Source organism: Platalea leucorodia (assembly GCF_965183815.1).
Source record: "Platalea leucorodia genome assembly, chromosome: 6".
Taxonomy (NCBI): domain Eukaryota; kingdom Metazoa; phylum Chordata; class Aves; order Pelecaniformes; family Threskiornithidae; genus Platalea; species Platalea leucorodia.
Window position 1 is genome coordinate 40,436,870 of NC_138828.1, and position 22,241 is coordinate 40,459,110.

Here is a 22,241-nt window from a genome sequence, read left to right on the forward strand (position 1 = left end):
CCAAAACATTCCCACTGATAAAGCTGTAATAAGTAAAATAAAAGCATGCAAAAGTCAACTTCATATTTCTATCCTGAAATACACTGGACTAACTTCATTCTAGTCTCTGTCATAAATTGCTCCAAAATTCCCTTGTTTAGTGGGAAGAAGCTGAATAATTCAGAACAAAACCAGGAAAATTAATGTAAGACTGAACTAAAAATCATTGACTTCTAGATATTATTGTAATGGAAAAATCCAGATAACAAATTCTTTTTTAAAAATTAAGATCTTTTAAAGATGTCATATCTTCTTTTTTTTTCCTGCCATTTGGTGATTCAAATGCTTCTGATCAGAGTTGGTCAACCACTTGTCACTCCTATTGTTTGTCAATCATTAATTAACCATCGTTTAAGTTAAAGGAATTTATTATTATGAACTTGTTTTATAGCCTTCTTCTGATGATTTATCTTTGAAAATAAGGGTTACAGGCCCATGAGGTCTCCTCTGTATTACACTAAAGGTTTTTCAAAGCCAGTTCACATATCCTTCAAATACCTTTCAGCAGAAGAGGAATTCTTTTAATCAACTATCATTTTGAAGTATTCAGTCTAGCACAAAAATGACAGGCAAAATCGATTCCAACTTTAATGTTTTCTCTGTTGACTCTTTCTGGTTTAGTTGAAGAAAACATTCTGTTTCAAAACAAGCATTTCAAATGAATATTTTCAGTCTTCTCTTGCTCTAGCACATTTCCCACTGTGTCTAGAAGTACAGCAACTAAAATAAGCTATGGGAGGGTGGGAAAAGTCCCACCAGTTGATGAATTTGCATTGATCTCTTTGAAAAACTTGGGCTTTTGTAGGTAAAATAACTTTCCGTCATAGTAAGTACAGGGTGGATCCTTCAATACCACGATCATTCCTCGGTCCTTGTCATCTAAGGACTCCTTTTTAAAAACAGTTGGATTTCCTCAGCCCCAGTACTTTTAAACTGATAACTTACTCAAAGTGAAGAAAAACGTGGTAGCTTATTTGGCTGATGGTATTTGAGAGTCATTTTGGACTCATGACAATGGGTCTTCATGCGATTAAAATTTTTGAAAATACAAAAATATTTTCCTGATATTATGATATGCCCTTATTTGAACCTATACACAATAGAGTTGAGACTGGTGTGACTAGCAAGTACCAAGCAATGAGTAATGCTGCTTTGATTAGTTTAATTGCTTATAATTCAGTCTAATCAGCCCAGTATTGTTCCCATTACAGAGTCATATTCACTTGTTTTATGAAAGCTACAAGTAACTGTGTTAAGTTTGTGTTCTTCTAGTCCCTTATTTGGTTTCTCGAACAGCATTTGTGACCCAATCTCTGTTTTCAAAATTGTGTGTCATTTTTCAAAGAATGCACTAAACAGTGAGCTTCATGAATCAATTTAGTTGGAAGGAAAGCCATGTTCTGCTGGGAATATCTTGTTCTTGGCTTTCCCAAATGCTTTCCCTCTTTCAATTTCATTTTATGAGAGCTTAAAGAGAGGCTATCATATTCTTTCCCCAGTGATTCTACATCCATGCAACAGAGGAAAGAGCCTTACCATCGTGTACTAGATGACAACCCAACTCTTGCTTATTCCTTCAAAAAAGGAAAGCAGTGGTAAATTAGTCTTTTATTTTAAAGACTAGCAGGAAAAGAGTTATCCACTTTCTTCAAGCTAGAGAAAAGTTCATAGATGTCTGCCTTAGCAATAAGTGCTTTGAAGCAGCAGGTCTGGACAAGCTTAAAAGGTGTATGACATGAATTATTGTTTTTCTTTTTGAAAGTTAATTTGCAAGATCATGAACATGCACTATTGGGTAGAACATTATTCTGCAATGAGATGGCAAACATCTTGTCAGAAGACGCTTGTTTGTGTTTTTGCCATTGGTACTGTACAGTTCACCTATTTCTTTTCTATTTATTCTGGAAACATTGCAAATATTTTAATATTTACTCTGATCATCATGAGGAAAAAAAATTTTGCTGGTACAGTATATCTGAAATGTGTGAAATTATCTCTATGTCACCAGAAGGCAGGAGATCGTTTTCTGTGTGAGGTATATAAAGAAAATATTTTTTTACTTTGAGTATCTGTAACAGAAAACCTTCTGACATAATCAAGTCTGTCACAGATTTATGCTTTTCATCTTCATAATTGAGACCTAAACAAATCTGTCCTGACTTCCACCTTTTCTCTAGTTTCTACCTTTGTAGCTAAATTCTTTATACACAGTTTAAAAATTTGTAGTCTTCCTTCATCTATCAGTCTACGTTTGCCACATCTCTGAAGGACATCAGGTTTTTTTCTGTCGACTGTGCAAGGTAACAATATTGGCCCAAACTTACTCATTATAAAACACAAATAATTTGTATTAATCAAGCCTTATTAGGGTTCAAGTTCATTGTTTATATGGTTTGCTGATGGTACTTCTTTTGTATTATAGGGGGTCTTGTGCTTTTACAATGCTAGTTTGGCGGTAAGAAGCAAAGCTGAGATGTTCTATCCTGGATGAGCTGTGAATGAGAACCTATAAAACAATAGAGGTACCTTTGAAGCTTGATACGCATATGGAACAGAGTCATAACCTATGGATTAGTGAAAGGAGTACAAAATAACTTTTTTCTTTTTCCTGATTTAACATCAGTGTGAAACAGCCAGTGACATGAGGTGATTAAATAGTCATTAATCAATGTTTTTTAGAGCTATTCTATCAGGAGATTTAGCTGCTAAAAAAATGGACAATGAAACAAGATACTAGAAGAGTGGTTCAATTTTTTCAGAGCGGAAAATCAATAACAGGTAGAAAAGTCAACATCTTTAATACTGCATCACAAAGATAGCATGACAGATCGTTATCTTGGCATGATAAACGCCAGTGTCAGTAAAGTTTTTATTTGCAAAATAAGAAGCATACTTTTTTGTTGCTGTTGTTGCAATGCTATCTTTATCCATTTTCCTCACATAAAAGACACCTTTTTAATTTCCTTAATCCAAAAGAGAAATGTTTGAATATTATCTAGCATTTTACAATGGATTTTACTGTCTTATCTCCTGTCTACCTTTGTCAGCTTTGCCAAATATTTCCTCAGAGGTTTGGGGGTTTTCCATTCATAAATCTCCTGCAATCTGCAGGGTCCAAACTTCTGTCTTTTTTTACATAAACAAAGTGATGTTAACAAGTCAATGGAAAAAGACCAGTTCTTTCAATGATTCGACTAGGATAAAGTGGTTAAATGTTGATGCCTTCTTATCTTCTTTCCCAGGCAGATATTTACATGCCAGGGTAATCCAACATAGCACAAAATGAGTAATGCAGAGATTCAGAATAGATATCATCAAGGCTATAAATTTACAGAGAATTCAAAACATTAAACACAGTGAGGGATTATGTACTCTTTCAGAAAGAATGATTTCTAAACTCTGAGAGTAAATTCATTGAGTAGTTCAGGGACTAATACTATTTGACTAATTAATAATAATTTCTGGAAAATGCTATGAAAATCCATTGAATGGTACTGTGAGAAGATAAATGCCATCATCTGAAATTTAAACTGCATGGAGTTCAGCCCATTTAAGCACAACGTTCAGCTAAATCTGAATATGCCTCCACTGTTCAGGGTAAAAGGCTTGACAAAATGCGAGGGGTTGTTTTTTGTTTTTTGTTTTTTGTTTGTTTTGTTTTGTTTTTTGGTTTTTTTTTCATTTATGTTTATTTTTTCCATATTGTTATCTTTTACCAGGTGTTTCAGTAGTTACTCAGATTGTGACAGGTAACTGCACTGAAGGGAGCCTCCGTTGTCTGTGACTTCTTTTTTTTGCAGCAAGGGACTTTAAGTACTACACATATTCTGTTTGTTTAACACTATGTCTGCATAAAATTTTTTTGCTACTTGCTTTTGGGTGGAACATGTTAAACATAATATTCTGAATGCAAGCACAGAACAGCAAAGAGGTTTATGAACAACATGCAAGTGTGAATTCACCCTAGGATTAGAATATACACTTATTTTTGGTACCTATACATAAGAGGGATAAGGAACTAAGGCAAAAGTCTCTGAGTTATACAGCTGTGGATAAAAGCAAATCAACTTTTCAAAATCGTATGGTGATTGTTAGCTGGAATATTTGACTTTCTATGCAGGATGCTTCTGGCAGCAAAGATAATTCTGTGCATATGGGAATAGCAAAATATTTATCTCAATTTCCTCCAGATACTGCTCCTACGTATCAATTTTCCACAGTTGTAAACATTGGCAAGGGTTGAATATGTGAAAGTTCTTCCAGAAGAGATTTCTTATGAATCTGAAGTACTTGATTCAATTTCAGGTGATTCCCTTAGTCCAGGAGAAAAATAAGGACAAACATCAGATGTTGTATAATAACATATTCCTTGTTAATCTGAGAAAGTTTCATAAAAGATTTATGCTTTGTCTTATGAAAATACCCTGGAAAAATAGTTGCTTGTTTCAGAAGTGGCAATTTACTATCTGAACAAGCGTCACATCACAGTTAATGAAGTTTGTGTAGAGTATTTCAAGTGTTCTAAGACAGCAATGAATTTAAAATGTAATTTGTATTGCAATTTTTATTTTATTTTTTTTTTTGTGACAGCATCCACTAAGTCAAATGCTAGCTATAATGAGGAAGTGATATTCCTTCTTGAAAGTAGTTCAAAAATTAAATTAGCAGGCCCTTGCAGAATGGTACTTCACTAGGTAGGCTTACTGAAGCTTTGGAAGCACCAAGAGCAGTAGGTAACATTCTGTGCTGATGATGCTTTTCTCAATTTCTGATATATTGGAGACTGAACAAGTTTCATTCTAAAGTAATTTAAAACCCTCTCCATAGTATGCTCCTGGGAAGAAGTTGAGCTTGTACAACAAGAAATGTGAACTGGCACCCTGCAATCCATTACAAAAACAGTAGATCAGTTGCACTTAACCTGGAAAAAGTGGTGGTGGCAGAATTTGTCCCTCAGGTACACTGGAGGGACTGGTAAGGCATCATGCATCTGCAAATGTGGGTAGTTGGAGCTGCTGTAGTACAGAGAACTGAGGAACAGAGGGCAGGGAGAGTCCTCCAGCTGCCCTGACTGTCCCTCATCAGCATCCCTCTACCTTTCCCCTCAGCACTGCTTAAATGAAGTCCCTGTATTCTGTGAAATTACTTCCTATAAAGCATGGGCTTAGCAGAACAGCATCTGTGTATCTAAACTTCAGACTAGATTCTGAACAATATCTCCAAATTTTTTGGACCAGGCTGACAACTCTTCTAAAGGATTCATAATGGCACCTTTATGTTGTCTTACTTGTTCTTCAGCAAAACCGTGTCACAGATTTGATCTTACTTTCCTTGTTCTTTGATCCTTGATCAGTTTACATCTAGTAATTGGTTTAAAATTAGAATACATTTAAAAATATATAATTCTGACTTTGTATAAAAGGACTTATCTATCTGGGTCTAAAATTTCAGCACAAATTAATATAATCCATATCTGCGTAGCTTATCTGGTATATTGCTATAATAAATTAATCTCTAGTGCAAAGTGAAACAATCCTTTTTTTATAGTGGCCTTAGGCCATTTGTCTTATATGATAGGCATTTCCATCTTATTACTAGGATGTGTGGGGAGGAATTACCTGGTTGCTTTATATCAAAGCAAATTTATATAGCCGACAATGTAAATGTTTTTTGCCAAGTTAACAAGTACTTAATATACTATTGTAATTGCACATCCAATGAACTAATATGTATTTATCACTTGATATTCACATTCAAATGCAAATGAGTATTTATAAAAGCATAATCTCAAAGATCTTTAAACATTAAGAGCACATCTTAATGTAAGCATATTCTTTCTGTTTCTATTTAGTCATCCATGACTCTTTGGAAGATCATGTTTCTGGAGTTGGGGTCAGGTGCCCCCTGGGCTACTTTCCGTGTGGCAATATCACCAAGTGTTTGCCCCAACAACTTCACTGTAATGGTGAGGATGACTGTGGGAATCAGGCCGACGAAGACAACTGTGGTACGTGGTTGAGACTTTTCTTTGTGTCTAGCACCTCCAGTGACTGAAACCCATGTGGTTTTCACACTAAATAGAGAGCTGCAGAGTGTCAGGAATAGCAAATTTAAATGTTTTGCAGAGGATACAGCAGGTCTTTGGTTCAGCTAATAAAGCCACCCAACAAACCATTTCCTAGGAAAGAAAGATGGGACCGTATTTTTGTTTGTGTATGGTATCAGTTTATCCAATTTTATCCCTGCTTTGAACTTGTTTGCTTGTGTCATTTTGATGTGTACAAATAGACATATGTGATCTAGCAAAGATCTCTGCTGAGGCGAGGCAGATGTATGTGCTAACAGAGTTTATATAAAGCTTAACGTGACTTTTAAAGCTGCCTCAGAAACATAATTTAGAAGAATTTTCAAGGTTTTTCAGCAATCATTTATGTCCTAATTTGGGAGAAAAAACATGACTGTGTGAGTGTGCTGTGCAAACTGCCCTGCTACCAGGCTTTGGGGTTTGGAAATGTCAAAATCTCAGGGAACACACGTAGTCAGGTCACTGCTGCCTGCTGTTGTGATCCTGGTCGCTCCTGGCCCCACTGGTTGGTAGCTGTGAACTTGAGCTGGTTTGTAGGTTTTACGTCTGCTGCAAACTGTGTAGGGCCAGGGCACAGGCTTTGCACTGGCACTTACCTGTCCACACTGCTTATTTGTGAGCATGGCTCCGGCACAGCTTTACTCTGGGCTGAGCAGCAAACTCTCATGCAGTGCCTGGACACAGCTCAGAGGGTAGCACAGACCTGGGATAGTCTGGGAAAGGCCTCCGTATATTTTGTGAGAAGAGAGCTCACCATAGCTCACATTTCATAATGAGCTATGACCGCAGGGAGAGAAAACCAGCCCTTGCACATTATATTCACTGGTATTATCAGCTTACTAACAGCCTGGATAGTTTCAGAACTACTCTCCAGAGCTGCTGATCCATGGCAGATGGGGAAACTAGACTTCCTATTCTTTAGTAGCTTGCCTGTAGGCATGGAGGGCAGCCAGAAGCATGGTGCCCAGCCTCGCACACTGCCTCCAGCTCTCCAGAGCCAACAAAAACATCTCTCTGTTTTCCTGTCTCAGCCAGACACGCTTCCATCAGAGCTGGGGGGAGGGGGGGCAGAAAGAATTAAAATATTAAGTGAAACTGCCAAGCTATGTTACCAAAAGAAATTTTCTGAAAGACATTTCAAACAAAATATGGTAAACGTATTTTTCACAAGTGTTCTCAGCAAAGTCAATGAGGTTTTGAAAATAGTTGTTCTCATAGTATATCTGTGAAGCTGATTTTTGTACCTATCTGTAGTATCTTATTCTTATGCCTATCAAATTTCAGCGTCTTAATCCATATGAAAGTCACTTTTAATTCTAATCCTATCTAATGGACACGGAGCTTTTTCTAGTTTTATGTCATTTGCTGACGCCATAAACATACTTTCCGTTGCCAGTAATCAAAATCCTGAACAAAATTTGCTCTTGTTTTATTCTTCTTCTGTAATTATCTTGCCCTACAGTGGCAGAAATTGCTGATGGTGGTGCTCTCTTATGTTTAAGAAGTCCAAGAACCATAAACAGTTGGTTTATCTATGTTTCATTTCTGTATAGTACCAGAAAATCTGCCATGCAAGGACTTGCTAAAAGTGTACAGCTTAATCAAATGGCAATTAAAATATACACAGTTTCATAATGGGATATAGAAGACAGTATAACCTGAAAGACAATTCAGCTGCAATATTGAATCCTCTTCTGGGTATAGTAATTCAAGAATGAGTTAGCCTCAATTTCTGAAAGCCGAAATTACAAAAGATGAGAAGTATTGACTTATTAGGAAACCTACGCTATTAGTGTTTTTCTCATATCTTGGCCTCATATTCTCATTTAGAAATGCATGCCATGTATAATGCATTAAGGTCGTATTCAGCAGTAATGTTTTCTCAAAAACTGGTGTTGCAGTCAAACTTCGTTGTTCGAATAAAGGAAGGGTTTCTTCCTTCCCTGAGAATATGGAATGTCCTGATGAGTTTTTCTGCAGTGCCCCTATACAGTAGTAAGTGTGTGGGTCTCTGTGGGATAGCTCTGTTTTGTGACCATTCATCTTGCTTAAAATGCAAGAAAGGAAGCCTCATTGATTAGCTCCCAAGATGAAGAAACTATCCAGCTATTTTTTTTGCTGCTGCTTCCCAGGACCACTTTAGTATGCCTGCCTTATGCCAGCAGTTATACCTGGTTCCTCCTACCCATTTTTTAAATTTACAACTAGTTTCCAGTTGAAGTCATTGCTCCTGGTTACAGAAAAGCAATTCAAAATTATATTATTCCAGTGTAGTAATTGATTCATGCAGTACCATTGGAAAATTTAACCTTGTCCACAAGGTACTCTAATTAAGTAGCTCAGCTTTTAAATTCTTGCACACTTTCATCTTGCATAAATTTGAATAAGAGCTTTGAAGTGGCTAGTCTACAACATTCAACCCAACAAGTGTGGGGAGGGAAAAAATCAGTGTAGACCCTCAAAGGAATTCAGAAATACCTTTTTTTTTATTATTATTAATGCATATATCTCAAACACAGCTAGGTAAAGCAACTACTTTACTAACAATTTGTTCAGTAATGATAAAGCACTATCTTCAGCCTACAGAAAAAATGTTATAGTGAAGACTTGCATATATCTTACGTACAAACCAGTATTATAACATAAGGAAACACAAAGCAAAAATCTGTCATGGACAGTAGTTTTTTCTGTGATGGAAAGAATACTGATGAAGAAGAAAAGGAAAAAAAACCACTTATTTTGAAAACCACAATACTGCTGTTTGAAAAAAAAAAAAAAAAAAAAAATCCAAAAATAAGAGAGTTGCTCTAAACAGAAGAAAATCCAAAGTCCACCTGTTCAATACAAGGCCCTAAGTGTGCTGAATATTAACAGCAACTGCAATTACTGAAATGGCACTTTCAAGAAACATCAGCTTCCTTTAATGAAACAAGCAGAGAAGCAACTAGCAAAAAAAGCACATGTAGATCTTCTAAGACAGTTACTTTGTGAAAGTCTTTAAAAGCCCTTGAAACAAAAAGTAAAAGGCATCAGTGCAAGAGATGTGCAGGAGGAGTCTCTGAAAATACTAAAACTAGTCACTCCAATTATCTTGTAGCAATTCTGTCCCTTTCCTCTTTCAATGAGCAAAGTTCTCTCGTTCCCACTTCATGCCTATAGAGATATTTATTGTTTTAATCTTTGAGATGATTTGCAGTATTAGTCCCATTTCATGCACTGCATGCCCAGTAACAGCAAAACATGATTCTAAATATTTGAAACTAAACTGCATCCTCACTGACAGATGTGTTTTCAGATGTGCTGTAATCACCGTTCACATCCAACCCAGACACATAAAGATTGGTTTCATGGTGCCTTCTTCAAATCTGCTCCCTCTTTCACTTCATGTCCAAATAATAAACATAAAACTAAGGCCCAGAGAAGTGAAATGACCTGAAATTAGGATCATAGGCAGAGCTGGGAACAGACTCTAGGTCTCAGACTGCTGTGTAAGTGCTTAACCTCAGGGTGTGGACATCCTGCTGGTTAGCTCAACTTCAGCATTTCTTCCACTTCTGGAAAGGGGTGAATTGTAGCCAATAATGTCACAGTAGCGTGAAGCCACTCATCTTTGAAAACTCACATGCCTTTGTCACCTAGATGGGTTTCCAAAACCAATAAAATACTGTGTGTGACTTCCTAATGGGGAAGAGCTTGAGGCAATGTAGTAAACTGCAATAAGAGGAGGAGGCTAGCAATTTATCATGCCCAAAGCGATGGGAGGCTCTTTTTGAACTATGACTAGATAACCTTAAATGCACATAGAAAATACAATATTACCTTTTGAACTTGAAAATATAGTCCATCAAGTAGAAGTGGGTGTCTCTGCAAATTTGGCATGAATATATGGCAGCAAATTTTTCTCTGCAGTTCTGCCCCCTGCTCATCCTTTCTAAAGCATTGAGTTCTTAAAAAGACCAAGTGCATTGTTAAACAGTTTAGCCTCTATCAGGTTTCACTTGGAGTTATTTTTATATCTGTTAGCAAAACCCAAAATGTGTGGACAAAAAAATAGCAATTCCAGCGTCTTTCTGTGCCCAGGCTTGATTAAAGCTCAAGTTGGCAAAGCAGAGCGTGTTTGGTAGTGTTTTGTCCTACTGAGACTACATTTGATTTTAAATGTAATGGCTTCTGCCTAGTTTTCCAGGGAAGAGCTTTTCCTGTTTATTTACAGATGTAAGATTTGATTCTGTAGCTACCTGATGTTTATAGATGGGAGGTTAGAACGCTTGTTTACTTCATTGCTTTTTTAAACGTGAGCAAGAAGGATAAATACTAGGCATAATCACAAATTCTGCTCAGCTAATACTATGGCAGTAATGACATGGGAATTGTTCCTAAAACAAATAAAGAGTATTTATTATATCGAAGACATTATTGTTGCAACGTTACTGTTAATGTATTCTAAAAAATCTCTAGGCTCTTTGAAGCCCAACAGCATAGTAGAAGTGCCAAGTACGTACTCCCAAGTGCATATTCACAGAAAGAAGCATTTTGGAATCTCTGCTTTGACAGTGATACTTAATGATAAACAAAGCAAAATTAAAACTAACAACAGTAGATGAAAACAGCAGTTGATTAATGCAAAACAAAAACAACAGAACAACAGTATTTGTGATATAGCTTTTTACTGAGTTCATGTGTGGTTTTATTATCTTAAAATGCATGTTTGTTTAGATGAACAAATTCTGGCAGATATGAGAAATTTCAAAAACATATGAAAAGTTAAATCATAACATAAATGTACTCTACAGATTTGGACAGAAGACAAGTACCATTGCCAGTAATCACCTATGGATTTTCTTTTTCAAAATACCAACTCTCTGAGTAGCTTTAGACAAAAAAAAAAATCTTAATCTGCTCCCTAATTAAGTATTTACATTTTAAAACTTACACATAAGCACTTTATATTTTCTTTTTTAAAGTTCTCTGATATGCTATCTACTCAGAGGGCTGAATGAGCAAACTTTTGTCCTGGATAAGGGTCAGCTTTCTCTGAATTAAATTTTCGTACTATTACAAGCAGTGATAAAAGTATGATGTTATCAGTCTAACAACTTTTGTGTAATTATCTCTTCTAGACATATCACTGGGTCAGTTATTTTGTAGCCATATCATGCTAATTACAAAGTGCTCCAAAATTCTGAATACAGTTAAATTTTAAATCACTGAGAGACTGAATATTTGTTTTTCCTGTGTGATCTTCTAAGATCTTTGTTGCAATTGACCCTAATATTCCAGCCATTCTTCTGGATAGCCAGCATGAATTGTTCATTTTAACTGTAAATTAGCTGTGATGCTAATACATTGCCAGTTTCTGGGGAGAAGCCTCCCGGTAAATTGCAGTGTAGCTTACCTCAAGTTTCTTGTTCCAAAACCACCCATCAGCTCTTGAATTTAGTTTGGTGCAGAGTTGTAAATGGAGGAATATAGAAACATAATCAGATCTCAAAAGGTACTGAGCTTTTCTCCTTTTAGGGGAAACTCTGGACTTTACACCCTACCTGGCCAATTTGACAACATATTTTGTGACATGTCTTGAAGTTTAAGATTAAGCCCTACTGCTTTGTCTCTGATATATTTAACACTATGTGTCAGCATCCCATAGTTACAGGTTCTGAAAATCCCTTGGATCTAAAGTACATGTGCACTCATTTCTTTATAAATAGTCCTGCTTTCAGATTTAAAAGTTTTTCCTAACTTCCATTAGGGTTTGATAGTACCCAAACACGCAGTCAAAATCAATGTAGATAACTACATTTAGATTTATGATGTTTTGTTCTAATTTGAAATGCAAACAATAAGACCGATATAGAATCTGCAGTGACACCACCTGCTCTTATGAGGCAAGGCTGAGCCTGGTGAGAACTGACCTGGATTGACTCCACTAAAATCAATGGAAAGGCTCCCACTGTCTTCAGTGAGCAAAGAATCATAACTTACCTAAATTAGGAAACTAATGAAAAACTGAGATGTTTCAAAAAAACAATGTTTGTGACTCATGTGCTAGCCTTCCTAAATAGTACTGGATAAGACTGTTTGGAAGCAGTGTGCTAGCAGTGATTCCCCCCCCCCCCCTAGATAAGATGAAGAAATCTATGTTGTGATCTCCTGCAACTGGTCACAGAAACAGGAGATATAAAGGACAGTATCTTCCCATGCATTCTGTGATATATAACTCTCATAAATAAATACCTTAATTCTTCTTTTCTTAAACTTAATTGGGAATTGGTTCACGCTTTGTTTAAAATTGGGGTTACTGTCATTTCACACTAATGAATAGTTCTTATGCTCCATCTCAGAACTGGTTGTTGAATAGGTTCTTCATTTGTTACTAAGAAATCTCTAGAGGAAATAGTTATGTGCAAATAACACAGGTATAAGTCCTGTTTAGAATAAAAAGTATTTTAGCATAAGAATTGTTAAAAATGCCAATACTTTGGAATTCTTATTAATTTCAAAATGAAAATTGCACGCATTGGGCCTAATTGCTTGCACCTCTGTAGACTGCATTGTTGCACTGTGAATGGGGCATTAAAAAAAACAGTGACTACTGTTATGTATTTGACTACCACTCTACTTACTAGCAATAATAAAAGGGGAATGGAAAGAACACCATGCTAGGGTGTTTCATTTTATCTTTTTTCACAAGCAGCGTCTTTAATTATGTAGTAGTTAATGGAACAAAGTAGCTTAGGCTACTTTGAGAGCACAAGTTTCCTCAGTGTTCAGCAATTTGGCTTCTGGACAATTTTGCTGATAGTTCTGCAAAACTGTTTTTTGGCAGTTAGGCAATGGTTGTAGTGTGTCTGCATTTGTTTTTTAATTACAGTGTCATAGCCACATTGTTCCAGTCCAGTGAAGCAAGAACAGGCATGCAGATTTAATTTAAGATGTTTCTGAGTCTCTGGAGGAGTTCTTCACTGGCTAAATGTATTTACTATTGTATTCCTCCCAGGCCAAAGAGGTCTCCAAACAAAAGGCAGCATTCAGCTCCCCAGATGTAAAGTTCACTTAGAGATGTTTGTTAAGCTCTGCCTAACTCATAGGCTGGAAATCACAGACAGAGGTTTCTGAAAGAACTGGGGCAGGGAGCGGCTGTTTGAAGTCTTGCACCTATTTACCTCTAAAAGCACAGGCCTCATCTGTTACTGTGTGGCATGCAGTCATCGGGTGACTGGCTTGCCTTCCTAAATAAGTTATACCATAGTACCTCTTTTTTAAAAGGGCCTATAAAATTCAACAGGATGAAAGTAATAACAATCTATATAGATGTCATGCTGTTTTCATGTGTTTCTTTGAAGGTCTATAAACTTACAGAGAATTATTTCAGTTCTGTAGATTCATTAAATCATCTTCTAGATTTCCATAGCAGAAATCTAAATTTCTATGGGATGTTTCAAAACCTCTATACAAAAGATATATGTTTTAATATCACAAGATTGCTCACAAGGGATGAGAAATTTCAGAGGGTCTGTTTCCCGTTTTTGCCTCAGCACATTGCAGAAGAGCTTGATGACTTTATAGTTCAAATTAATACTAATAATGAATAATGTTACTGTTGGTCTCATTTTTTCCTGGCACGGCAATTTTTTCCATCATACCTAAAATGTGAGATTTAAATGTATGAGACACCATTCAGTTTTGAGCCCTAGATAGTAAATTCTGCTTATGAAGCAAAAAGAAAACACTTGAAAGTCAGCAGCATGCTCAAAATGTAGCAAATACTTGGCAAAAGATCAAATTTTCAAGCTTCACATGGAAGTTTTTCGTATATGGCCAAATTTTATTCTCACTGTCATTGCCATTCATCTGCAGTATATGGCACTGAAATAATCAGGTTTACACTGATGTGCAAATATCAGCAAATAGAATAACTTTGCTGAAGTGCTGGAGGCTTTTAATCAATTTCGTTATTGAGATCTTTAAATATTGTTCATAACTAAGAGGAACTTCTACATTTCACTAGGTTTTTGTCTCTTCTGGTCTCCACTGTAATGGCTTACTGCTAAGGGAACTTTCAGGAAACTCAAGGTTTTATAGATGTATACATGCTGTTAACTTATTTCAGTTTATTCTGTCACATTTATTTAAAAAATTATAAATACTTTGAGAAAAACACAATAGAAAATCTGATTAATCTATATGGATTAAAAGTATTTTTATATAAACCGGAAAACTCCGCTATTCAAGTGTTTCACAGGAACAAAGCTACAATATTGAGAAGGTATTTATCTTTTGGAAATTTGAGCCTGCCTGTTTTCTTAAAAGTTGCACTGGATTAATTAAGTTGTTTTAAAATCAAGAATAAACGCGTGTAAGCATGTAATCTAGCTCATCCAGAGAAGTGTAAACCTTATTTGAATTGATTTCATTCCTGTCTGGTTTTCTGTGATTGCACTGTCACATAGAAGTAGGCAAGCTACATTTAAAGTAACCAACAGGTACAGGAAGCAGTCAATGTGCAGGGACACACAGTTTGGTGTGGGGTAAATTGCCTTTGCCTTGACTGGTTGGTGTCCAGTTTATACGTTCGTCATTTTTTCCACTTGGGTATCTAAATTGGGGCTGTGAAATTCACTCCCAGGCATTGCAACACTCCTCTTTCTTTGTAAAAACTCAGTGTTGTTTTAGTCTTACTGTAAGTTATTAGGCTGTATCAGTAGGCCCCAACACTGTGGAAAAAGGCAATAATATTCCTTCATCTGTAAACATTTTAAAAAGAATTGCTTCTTGTCTGGAGGATACAGGTTTTCCTTGTACTAGAAGATATTTTTGTGAAAAGCCTGAAGTCATTTCTTACAGCAAGAGAAAGTATCTTTGAACAACTGACAGAAAGAAATATGTCCACGGGTTATGACCACCAACAGCAAAGGCAAAATCAAAGGGTGACACAATGTCTCTTTAGAGTGCTTATGCATTTAAATGATAGCATTTCTCTGCATAATAACTCAGGAAGACATGGCCGAGAAGGGGGAAACTGTATAGATAACGTCCTTTTCATAAGCTCCAACATAAATAAGAGATGTATTTTTAATTGAGTAAAGCTGATATTTTCTTGGATCTGTCACTGAACAGATTATTCAAATCTGTAGGTTGTCAGGATTAACATACTTATTCTCTTTCCCATCAGAAATGGCAATTGACAACTTTTAGCAAGGAACAGTGTATTAATCAGTAGTCAGATAAGTCCCGTTTACAATTACTTCTTTCACTTATCCCACGTAGGAAAAGATTTGCTGATGCCTTGTTTTCTCAGATCTCATTTTTACAGAAGTGCAGCCAACATAATCTGTTTTAGAACTGGCTTGGGAAAAAGTAATTTCTCATCTGAGCTGTACTCCCCCAAATGATAGATTTGGGATTTCAAGAGCAGTACTATTACCAGTCATTTCTTAAAGTGTTTGGAGAACCTTGTCTCGTCAGAGGTAAACAGGTCACAAACCTACCATATAAACTCTAAACGATCACAAAGTGATTTACAATTCTGGTGTTGAGTGCTTCACTGAACAGTTGTGCTGAATATAGTTATTTGCACAACACATTTTTCTGGGATTTGACAAAACAGTTTGTATAAAATAAAGACTGTCCCAGGCTTGGGCACAAAACTTGGCCCAAAGCAAACATTCGTGAATGTCAGAAAACTTTGAATAACTTGTTTTGTTATATTCAGTTATGCCTTTGTATTTCTAGTAGAAGGCAGGAAAATCAATGCCATGAGAAAAGCCTGTTATTTCAAACGAACTGACCAGAAACTCCAGACAACTGGAATGCTTCCAGTACAAAATAATCCATCTTCTCCCTTTTCTGTGCTTTTTTTCCCCTTCTAAGGCCACGCAAAAATACACAGCTGCCTCTCGACTTCCTTGAAAATGCTGCTGAACTTCCCCTTCACAGTCAACTGCTCCCTCGTTCCCATTAGTGTAGGAGGCACTGCTCATGCTTTTTCTCTGCAGATGCGAACTGCAGTGATGGTCACCTCTTGTACATGCTTTGTTACATGCCAAAGCACTTTAAAGGCATTAAAAGGTGGAATAAAATCTCGTCTATCCACTCTTTAGGGTCAGAAGCAGGGAAATGAAGAAAAATGATACTTTATATTTTCACTGGCTTAGAGGAGGATTAGAATTTATTACTTTTAACTATATATTCAGAATCTGCAGATAAGTGATTAGTTGTCCAAAACCTTCTATGAATGTAATTATGAATTAGAAAGTCCAAAAATATTTTGAGACTGTATTACTGACTGCAAAATATTTATATGGTATGATTACACTCCAAGAATAATCTCATTTTTAATACATCTTTACAAATTTCTGTTTAAAAATCCTCAGTGAAAAACTCCTTTCTTCTTAAATCTCACCTCCTCTGCATACATTGTGTTGCTACTAGTTTCTTCAGTCCCAGCTGCTGGGTCCAGTCTTGCAAATGAAAGTCAATGGATGCGCTGCAGTTAAATATTCAGGAATAGTGATAGGGGAAACCTCATTACAGCCCTAACTACAGGGCGGTAGGTTTATAAGGTACTCACCGTTTGGCAAAGGATGAGTTTGCATCACCTCATCAATTACGGATTCCATGTTGCAGTTTTGTGAGCTGGTCCTAAAACTGAACTTCTGCTGAGCATTTAGAACAGGCAGGAGCAATATTTCTGCAGGTTTTGCCAACACCTTTCATTTTGTCCGAAATACATTAGACTGCTTCTGAATATCAGCTGAATGATCTAACCTGGCAAAACTGCCAATGCATCAGAGCGTACCACGTGCTCTCGAGGAAGTTAGTAAAATGTGCTTAAATGCCTTCTCTGGGTGGGAAGCTGGCATTCTTGCAGGGCATGAACTAATTCATGTTAATTTTTGAGTGAAGAAGGCACTTTTCAAGTCTGTCTTTTCTCTTAATGGAGAAATTCCTGAAGACAGAGATTTTGTGTTGCTTTGAATCTTTTATTGTTTCAATTTATGCATAGCAAGAGAACAACTAGGTAAAAGGTAGTTTGCCTGAAGTTACTTAATCTTTCATAATAACTATTAATCAGCATGTATATCTATGTAATCAGCAGTACATCTTTCCAGCTTAGGCAGCGAACAGGCAGGCAGCTCTCCGAACAGCTCCGTCTGCTGACACTCCATAGGCAGGCTTCAGTGGGTGCTGTCAAGGTAACTCCCCTGCCTAGCTGAGAAAACACCTGAGTCGTAATCTGGCACGAAAAAGGAGATGCCATTTCAGAATGGGAAAAATTGCAAGGAAGTAAATACATTTTATTTCTCCCTGCCTATTTTGAAGCCAATAGATAGAGTAGCAATGTTTACTTGAATATGAAAATTTATACAGAAATGTCCATGAGGAATGGTATTTAAGTGTAACTAAACTATTACCATGTGAAAGGGGCGGGGGGGGGAAGACTGTTGCTAGCATATCATAAAAGTGAAACCAAGACTGTAACGACTAGCAAAGCAGAGCTATCCTCAGAGTTCTCATATAAATGTTGTTTGACAGTAGGTATCATTAAAAAGTAATGCTTTCAATTATCACTGATGCTTTGACTCACCAGCTAGTGAGTGCCATCCTAAGGAGCATTTCTGCTACTGGTGCATATTGATTACATGAGACGTTTTGAACTAAAAGGTGTACTCAAAGCTGAAGAGAGGTCAGACTCAAATTAATAAAACTAAAATTGGATTACAACTTTTAAAAGTTAAATTCTTTTTTTTTTTTTTGGCGGTGTGTAGTTGTGCCCTGTTTTGGAAGTGGTTACCTGATCAGTTAATTTACAGATGTTAGATATACAACAGACTTCCAAGGAAGAGGTCTGTAGTTATTTCTAGCACTACTGTATCTGGAAATCCCCATTTCTGGGAAGGAACTGAAAGATCTGCACTTTGATTTTCGCCTTTATGGTCATAATCCGCTCTGTTCCAGTACATCTATGCGCCGTGACCAAACTGCTAATATGGAATAATGCTTTGTTTAAGAAGATGCATATTAAGCTTAACTTACACTGACTTGAATATGTTACACCACATCACCCATTCTCTTGAAAAGCAGTGTTCATTTGGCCTTCATCTAGGTTTTCAGGAAAGAAATTATAGGCTGTGATAGTGTGAAACAGCCCTCTGAAAGAAGTAGTTGGAGTCGTAGTAATCATTTGAGCTTTCCTGGACAAAGTGACAAACCTGCACGTTTAAAGAGGTAGGAAAGTATGGTTGCCTCTTGTTTTTAGACTCCCATGTAAAAAAATTTCTGAAGGAAAAGATTATACTTTTTCAGTGCAACTGTCACAGAAAATGATGTTGAAGGTATAATAAACTGTTCCTACTGTGCAGCTCATAATCTCTGCATGTATCTGTGATTAAGCAGCTGTATAAAGATAAGGTCATCTAATGGTCTATGAAATGTTCTGGAAAAATCATGTTATTGAGAGAAAAATTGAGGCAAAAAAAAAGACGCAACTACATTTCTATTCTAATGTGTCTTCTGTTTGTGTTCTTTTATTAGGAGACAACAATGGATGGTCTTTGCAATTTGATAAACATTATACAAAAGACAAATACAATAAACTGAAATCTCTGTATCCATTTCAGTTAAAGACACCTGAGTGCTGTAAGTAATTACAGATATTATTTGTGTGATTATTACTGATGATTCCTAGAAAGAAATACATAGCAAATATGCTTATCAGAGAGAGAAATATAGTGCAGTTTCATTTATAGTAAAACAGAATTAATGTCTCAAACGAACAAATGCATTGATACTAATTTCTGTTCCATTAAGAGTGATCCATTTTCTGTAAAAGAACTGTCAAACATATGCCAATTAGGAGGGCAATATAAACGTGTACCTGAATATATTAATACAGCTGGAAAGACCATAAAACACACATCTTTCAGAGTGAAATGAAGGCAACATTCCTCCAAATTCACTTCTTCGTACATCAAATGATTCTTGCAAACCCCCTCCACTTCTGTGGGCATTTGTCCCTTCATACAGATTTTCTCACTCTGCTGTCTACTGTGAGCACTAACTTAAAGCACAGAGATGGGGGGAGCAGGGAGCAAAGACTTCCTGACCCATTTTCATCCCATTTTCACCTGGACAGAATTGTGCTCATTCTAGTAAATATAAGAGGACTGAACAATCTAAAAAAGAGCCATAAAAAATTTGAAAAATTGCCAGATTCCTGTATATCAAGCCTAAAGCTCAAGAGCTTTTACAAGCTCTTGCACAGAGGTCAGGAGGTAACATAATTTTTTTGTGTCCCTTTATATTTATTGTTAGAGTCTTCCTAGGTCAAAATCAGTTACATCAAAATGTGTGTCTTAATTTCTGTTTAACACAGCCTGGTATATCTGTCGTTGTGCTCACTGTTCTTTTACACCATATTTCTCCCCATCTCATCACATCCAACATGCCACAACCACGTTCTTGCTTTCGCACAGTGGCTGGTGCTGTGCCTGCAGGGTGTACCTGCCAAGGGCTCGAGATCTTCTGCGATGCTGCCAAATTGCGTGCTGTCCCATCAGTCTCTTCAAACATAACCATAATGTAAGTAGAGAGAAAAGCAGTCTCTTGCTCTGTTCAGGCTTGACTATCAATCCTATGACCTTCTATAGCCTTATAATTATGACCAGCTGGCTCAGCTGGTTCTTGTGGAAGCATAGTGTCTCTCTGTTGACAAGTCCTTTAATGTTTTAAGTACAGATTTTCTCCACATTAAAGGAGAGAAAAGGAACTAAAAAACTCTGTGTGAAGTGATCATTTCATGTTTGTAACAGTGACTTGAGCTAACAACAGTTTCAGGAAATCTCAAGAAATCTTCAGAAGAAATGTTTCTTTTTAAGACACAATGCTTAGGACCTTTCTATTATTCTATGATCCTGCCAATATTCCTAGTCTATACTTCTGCCAAGAAAGTCAATAACCTTGAACTCAGTAGAACTACCTGCTTGAGAAAATCTTTTTAGTTCTCATTTGATGTCTCTGAATATGCTGATATTTAAAAGGATTTAATCTGGGCTGGGTCATCATACAGATGTGTACGTGTAATGTGTAAGCCAAACTTTTTGAAGAGATCAGGGAATGGTTGATATTGCTCTTAGTTTGCACATCATTGTTTGAGAGGCCTTTTTCTGTGTGGTGAGCAGAGGGCAGCATCTCCTGTCCTTACCTGAGGATCTTCCCTGTAGAGTAGGGGTACAGACCTTTCTGTTCGGTACCAGTTTGTGCTCATGTGTGGCTGAGGTTCTCCTTGTTGGGTCTGTTTTCGAATACCGCAATACTTCATAACGAAGATTGATGCAGAATGTTAAATATACATTTAAACTGGCTGTTGGCTCAGGGTCAACAGAGACTTCAGAAATAACGGCTCAGTTCTAGCTTTAGAAAAAGCAGTCAGTCAGTTCAGCTGGCTTTCGGGATGGACTCTCTTCTAATCCAACCATGCCCTGAATGATTTTTGTTCTTGTCAGGACACTTGAGTCAGTGCCCAATGGAGATGGGGGCATAGGGACACATGCACTGGGAAATAAGCTCTATATGCATTTGAAGTTTGAAATAAATCTGTTGTTTAGTTTATACTCAAATCTTTTTAACTCTTAGATTTAACTATTATTTTGTCAGTTGCTCTGGGGACATGGAAGAATATTTTTTGATGATAAAGTATTTGGCTTACTTTTTAAATAGATACAAATATTCAGACAAACAGAGGTAGCATATTCAGATGGTCTCTTGTTACTTTTATTATTTAGCAGTGTGAAAGCTGCTCTTATTTAATAACAGAAGTGGCAGCACTGTGGGAAGCTGGGAGAGTAGTTTTACTGTGTGCGTTCATTCCTACAGGTCTCTTCAGATGAATCTGCTAAGGAAACTTTCTGCTGACATTTTCAAGAAATACCAAGACCTTAAAAATCTGTAAGGGAGTGCTTCAACTTAAAATATCTGTTTAGTGCCTTACTTATTCATCCTCTCCCTCTCACATACATACACACAGAGCTTAACATCTAAGTGACAACCCTCAGTTTATACTCAAAATTCTGTTTTGTCTTACCGTTCAGTACCTCATCTAATCATGTAACCTGTTTGGCTCAAATAGCTTGACTTGACATATCTTTTTGCAAAATCATAATTTCTGCATGTTTAATTTTTTTATATTGACTATTTTATACCAGAAAAATGTTAAACTTCCATCATGTGTGAAAGAAGTTACATTTATAATGAACAGTAACATGCCAAAGGAGATTAAAGTAACTTAATCCATTTATTCTGCAAAGCAAAAGTTTGGAAACTTAAACTTCCCATTGTCATAGGAAGCTCACTCACACGGCACTTGGTTTTACTCCTAATTATGTCTGGTACCAATGAGATAAAGCCCCAACTAGCCAAATTGTTATGGCAACACAATACTGTGTTATGTTTTACGATGTGGAACATATGTGTTGTTCAAAGATCATAGCCTTTAACAAGTTTGCTTTATATAGAATCAGTGAAATGAAGAATTAAATGCAAAAGCCTAGAGCAGGGCTCCAGCGTCACCAATTCAAGGCACTTAAGGTTCCTAGAAAACTCACTGGAGTGTAAGATTTGTGGAAACTGTGCTGTACTGCAGCACCATCTGGTGTTCACAAAGTTAAGTGCCATCATTCCCTTAAAGTCTTGAAAGATACGTTTTCACTAGAAGAAATACTTCCATATCTATCTGTACAAACCATTTGTTTCCAATATTAATGTCACACATTTCTGATCGATAACTGCACATTTTCAGAAAGCTCTTGAGCAGTGTTTGACGCAAACCCGTTTTGTAAAAGCCAATGTCGGATTTCTTATTGCTTTTTAACAGGAACGCATCTGAGTGCCTGATTAACTGTAATTTAATTAAAAGGATTTATATTTAAATATTACTCAGTGAATAACACTACGATGCTTTAAAATTATTTGAAAAGGATTTAAGGTTTGCAGTTGATAATGTTTTTGAACTTATTATTTCACCAAAGTAGATAAAAAAACAGAAGGAAAAAATTAGTATTCCACAGTTTACAGAAAATTAGTAAGATTCGGTTTACATTTTTATTATATTATCTTAAAA

The 22,241-nt window shown here is 36.5% G+C and overlaps 1 protein-coding gene across 1 annotated transcript in view; it reads left to right on the forward strand.

Annotated features, from left to right (window-relative positions):
• RXFP1 (relaxin family peptide receptor 1) overlaps nucleotides 1–22,241 on the forward strand; it is a gene marked incomplete at both ends in the record, with an annotated part of 49,560 nt that overhangs the window by 12,411 nt on the left and 14,908 nt on the right. Inside the window, 4 exons of the mRNA XM_082315261.1 lie at nucleotides 5,891–6,046; nucleotides 18,659–18,763; nucleotides 19,600–19,705; nucleotides 20,999–21,070. Coding sequence (XP_082171387.1) covers nucleotides 5,891–6,046; nucleotides 18,659–18,763; nucleotides 19,600–19,705; nucleotides 20,999–21,070 — 439 coding nt within the window. The remainder of the gene's footprint in view (nucleotides 1–5,890; nucleotides 6,047–18,658; nucleotides 18,764–19,599; nucleotides 19,706–20,998; nucleotides 21,071–22,241) is intronic.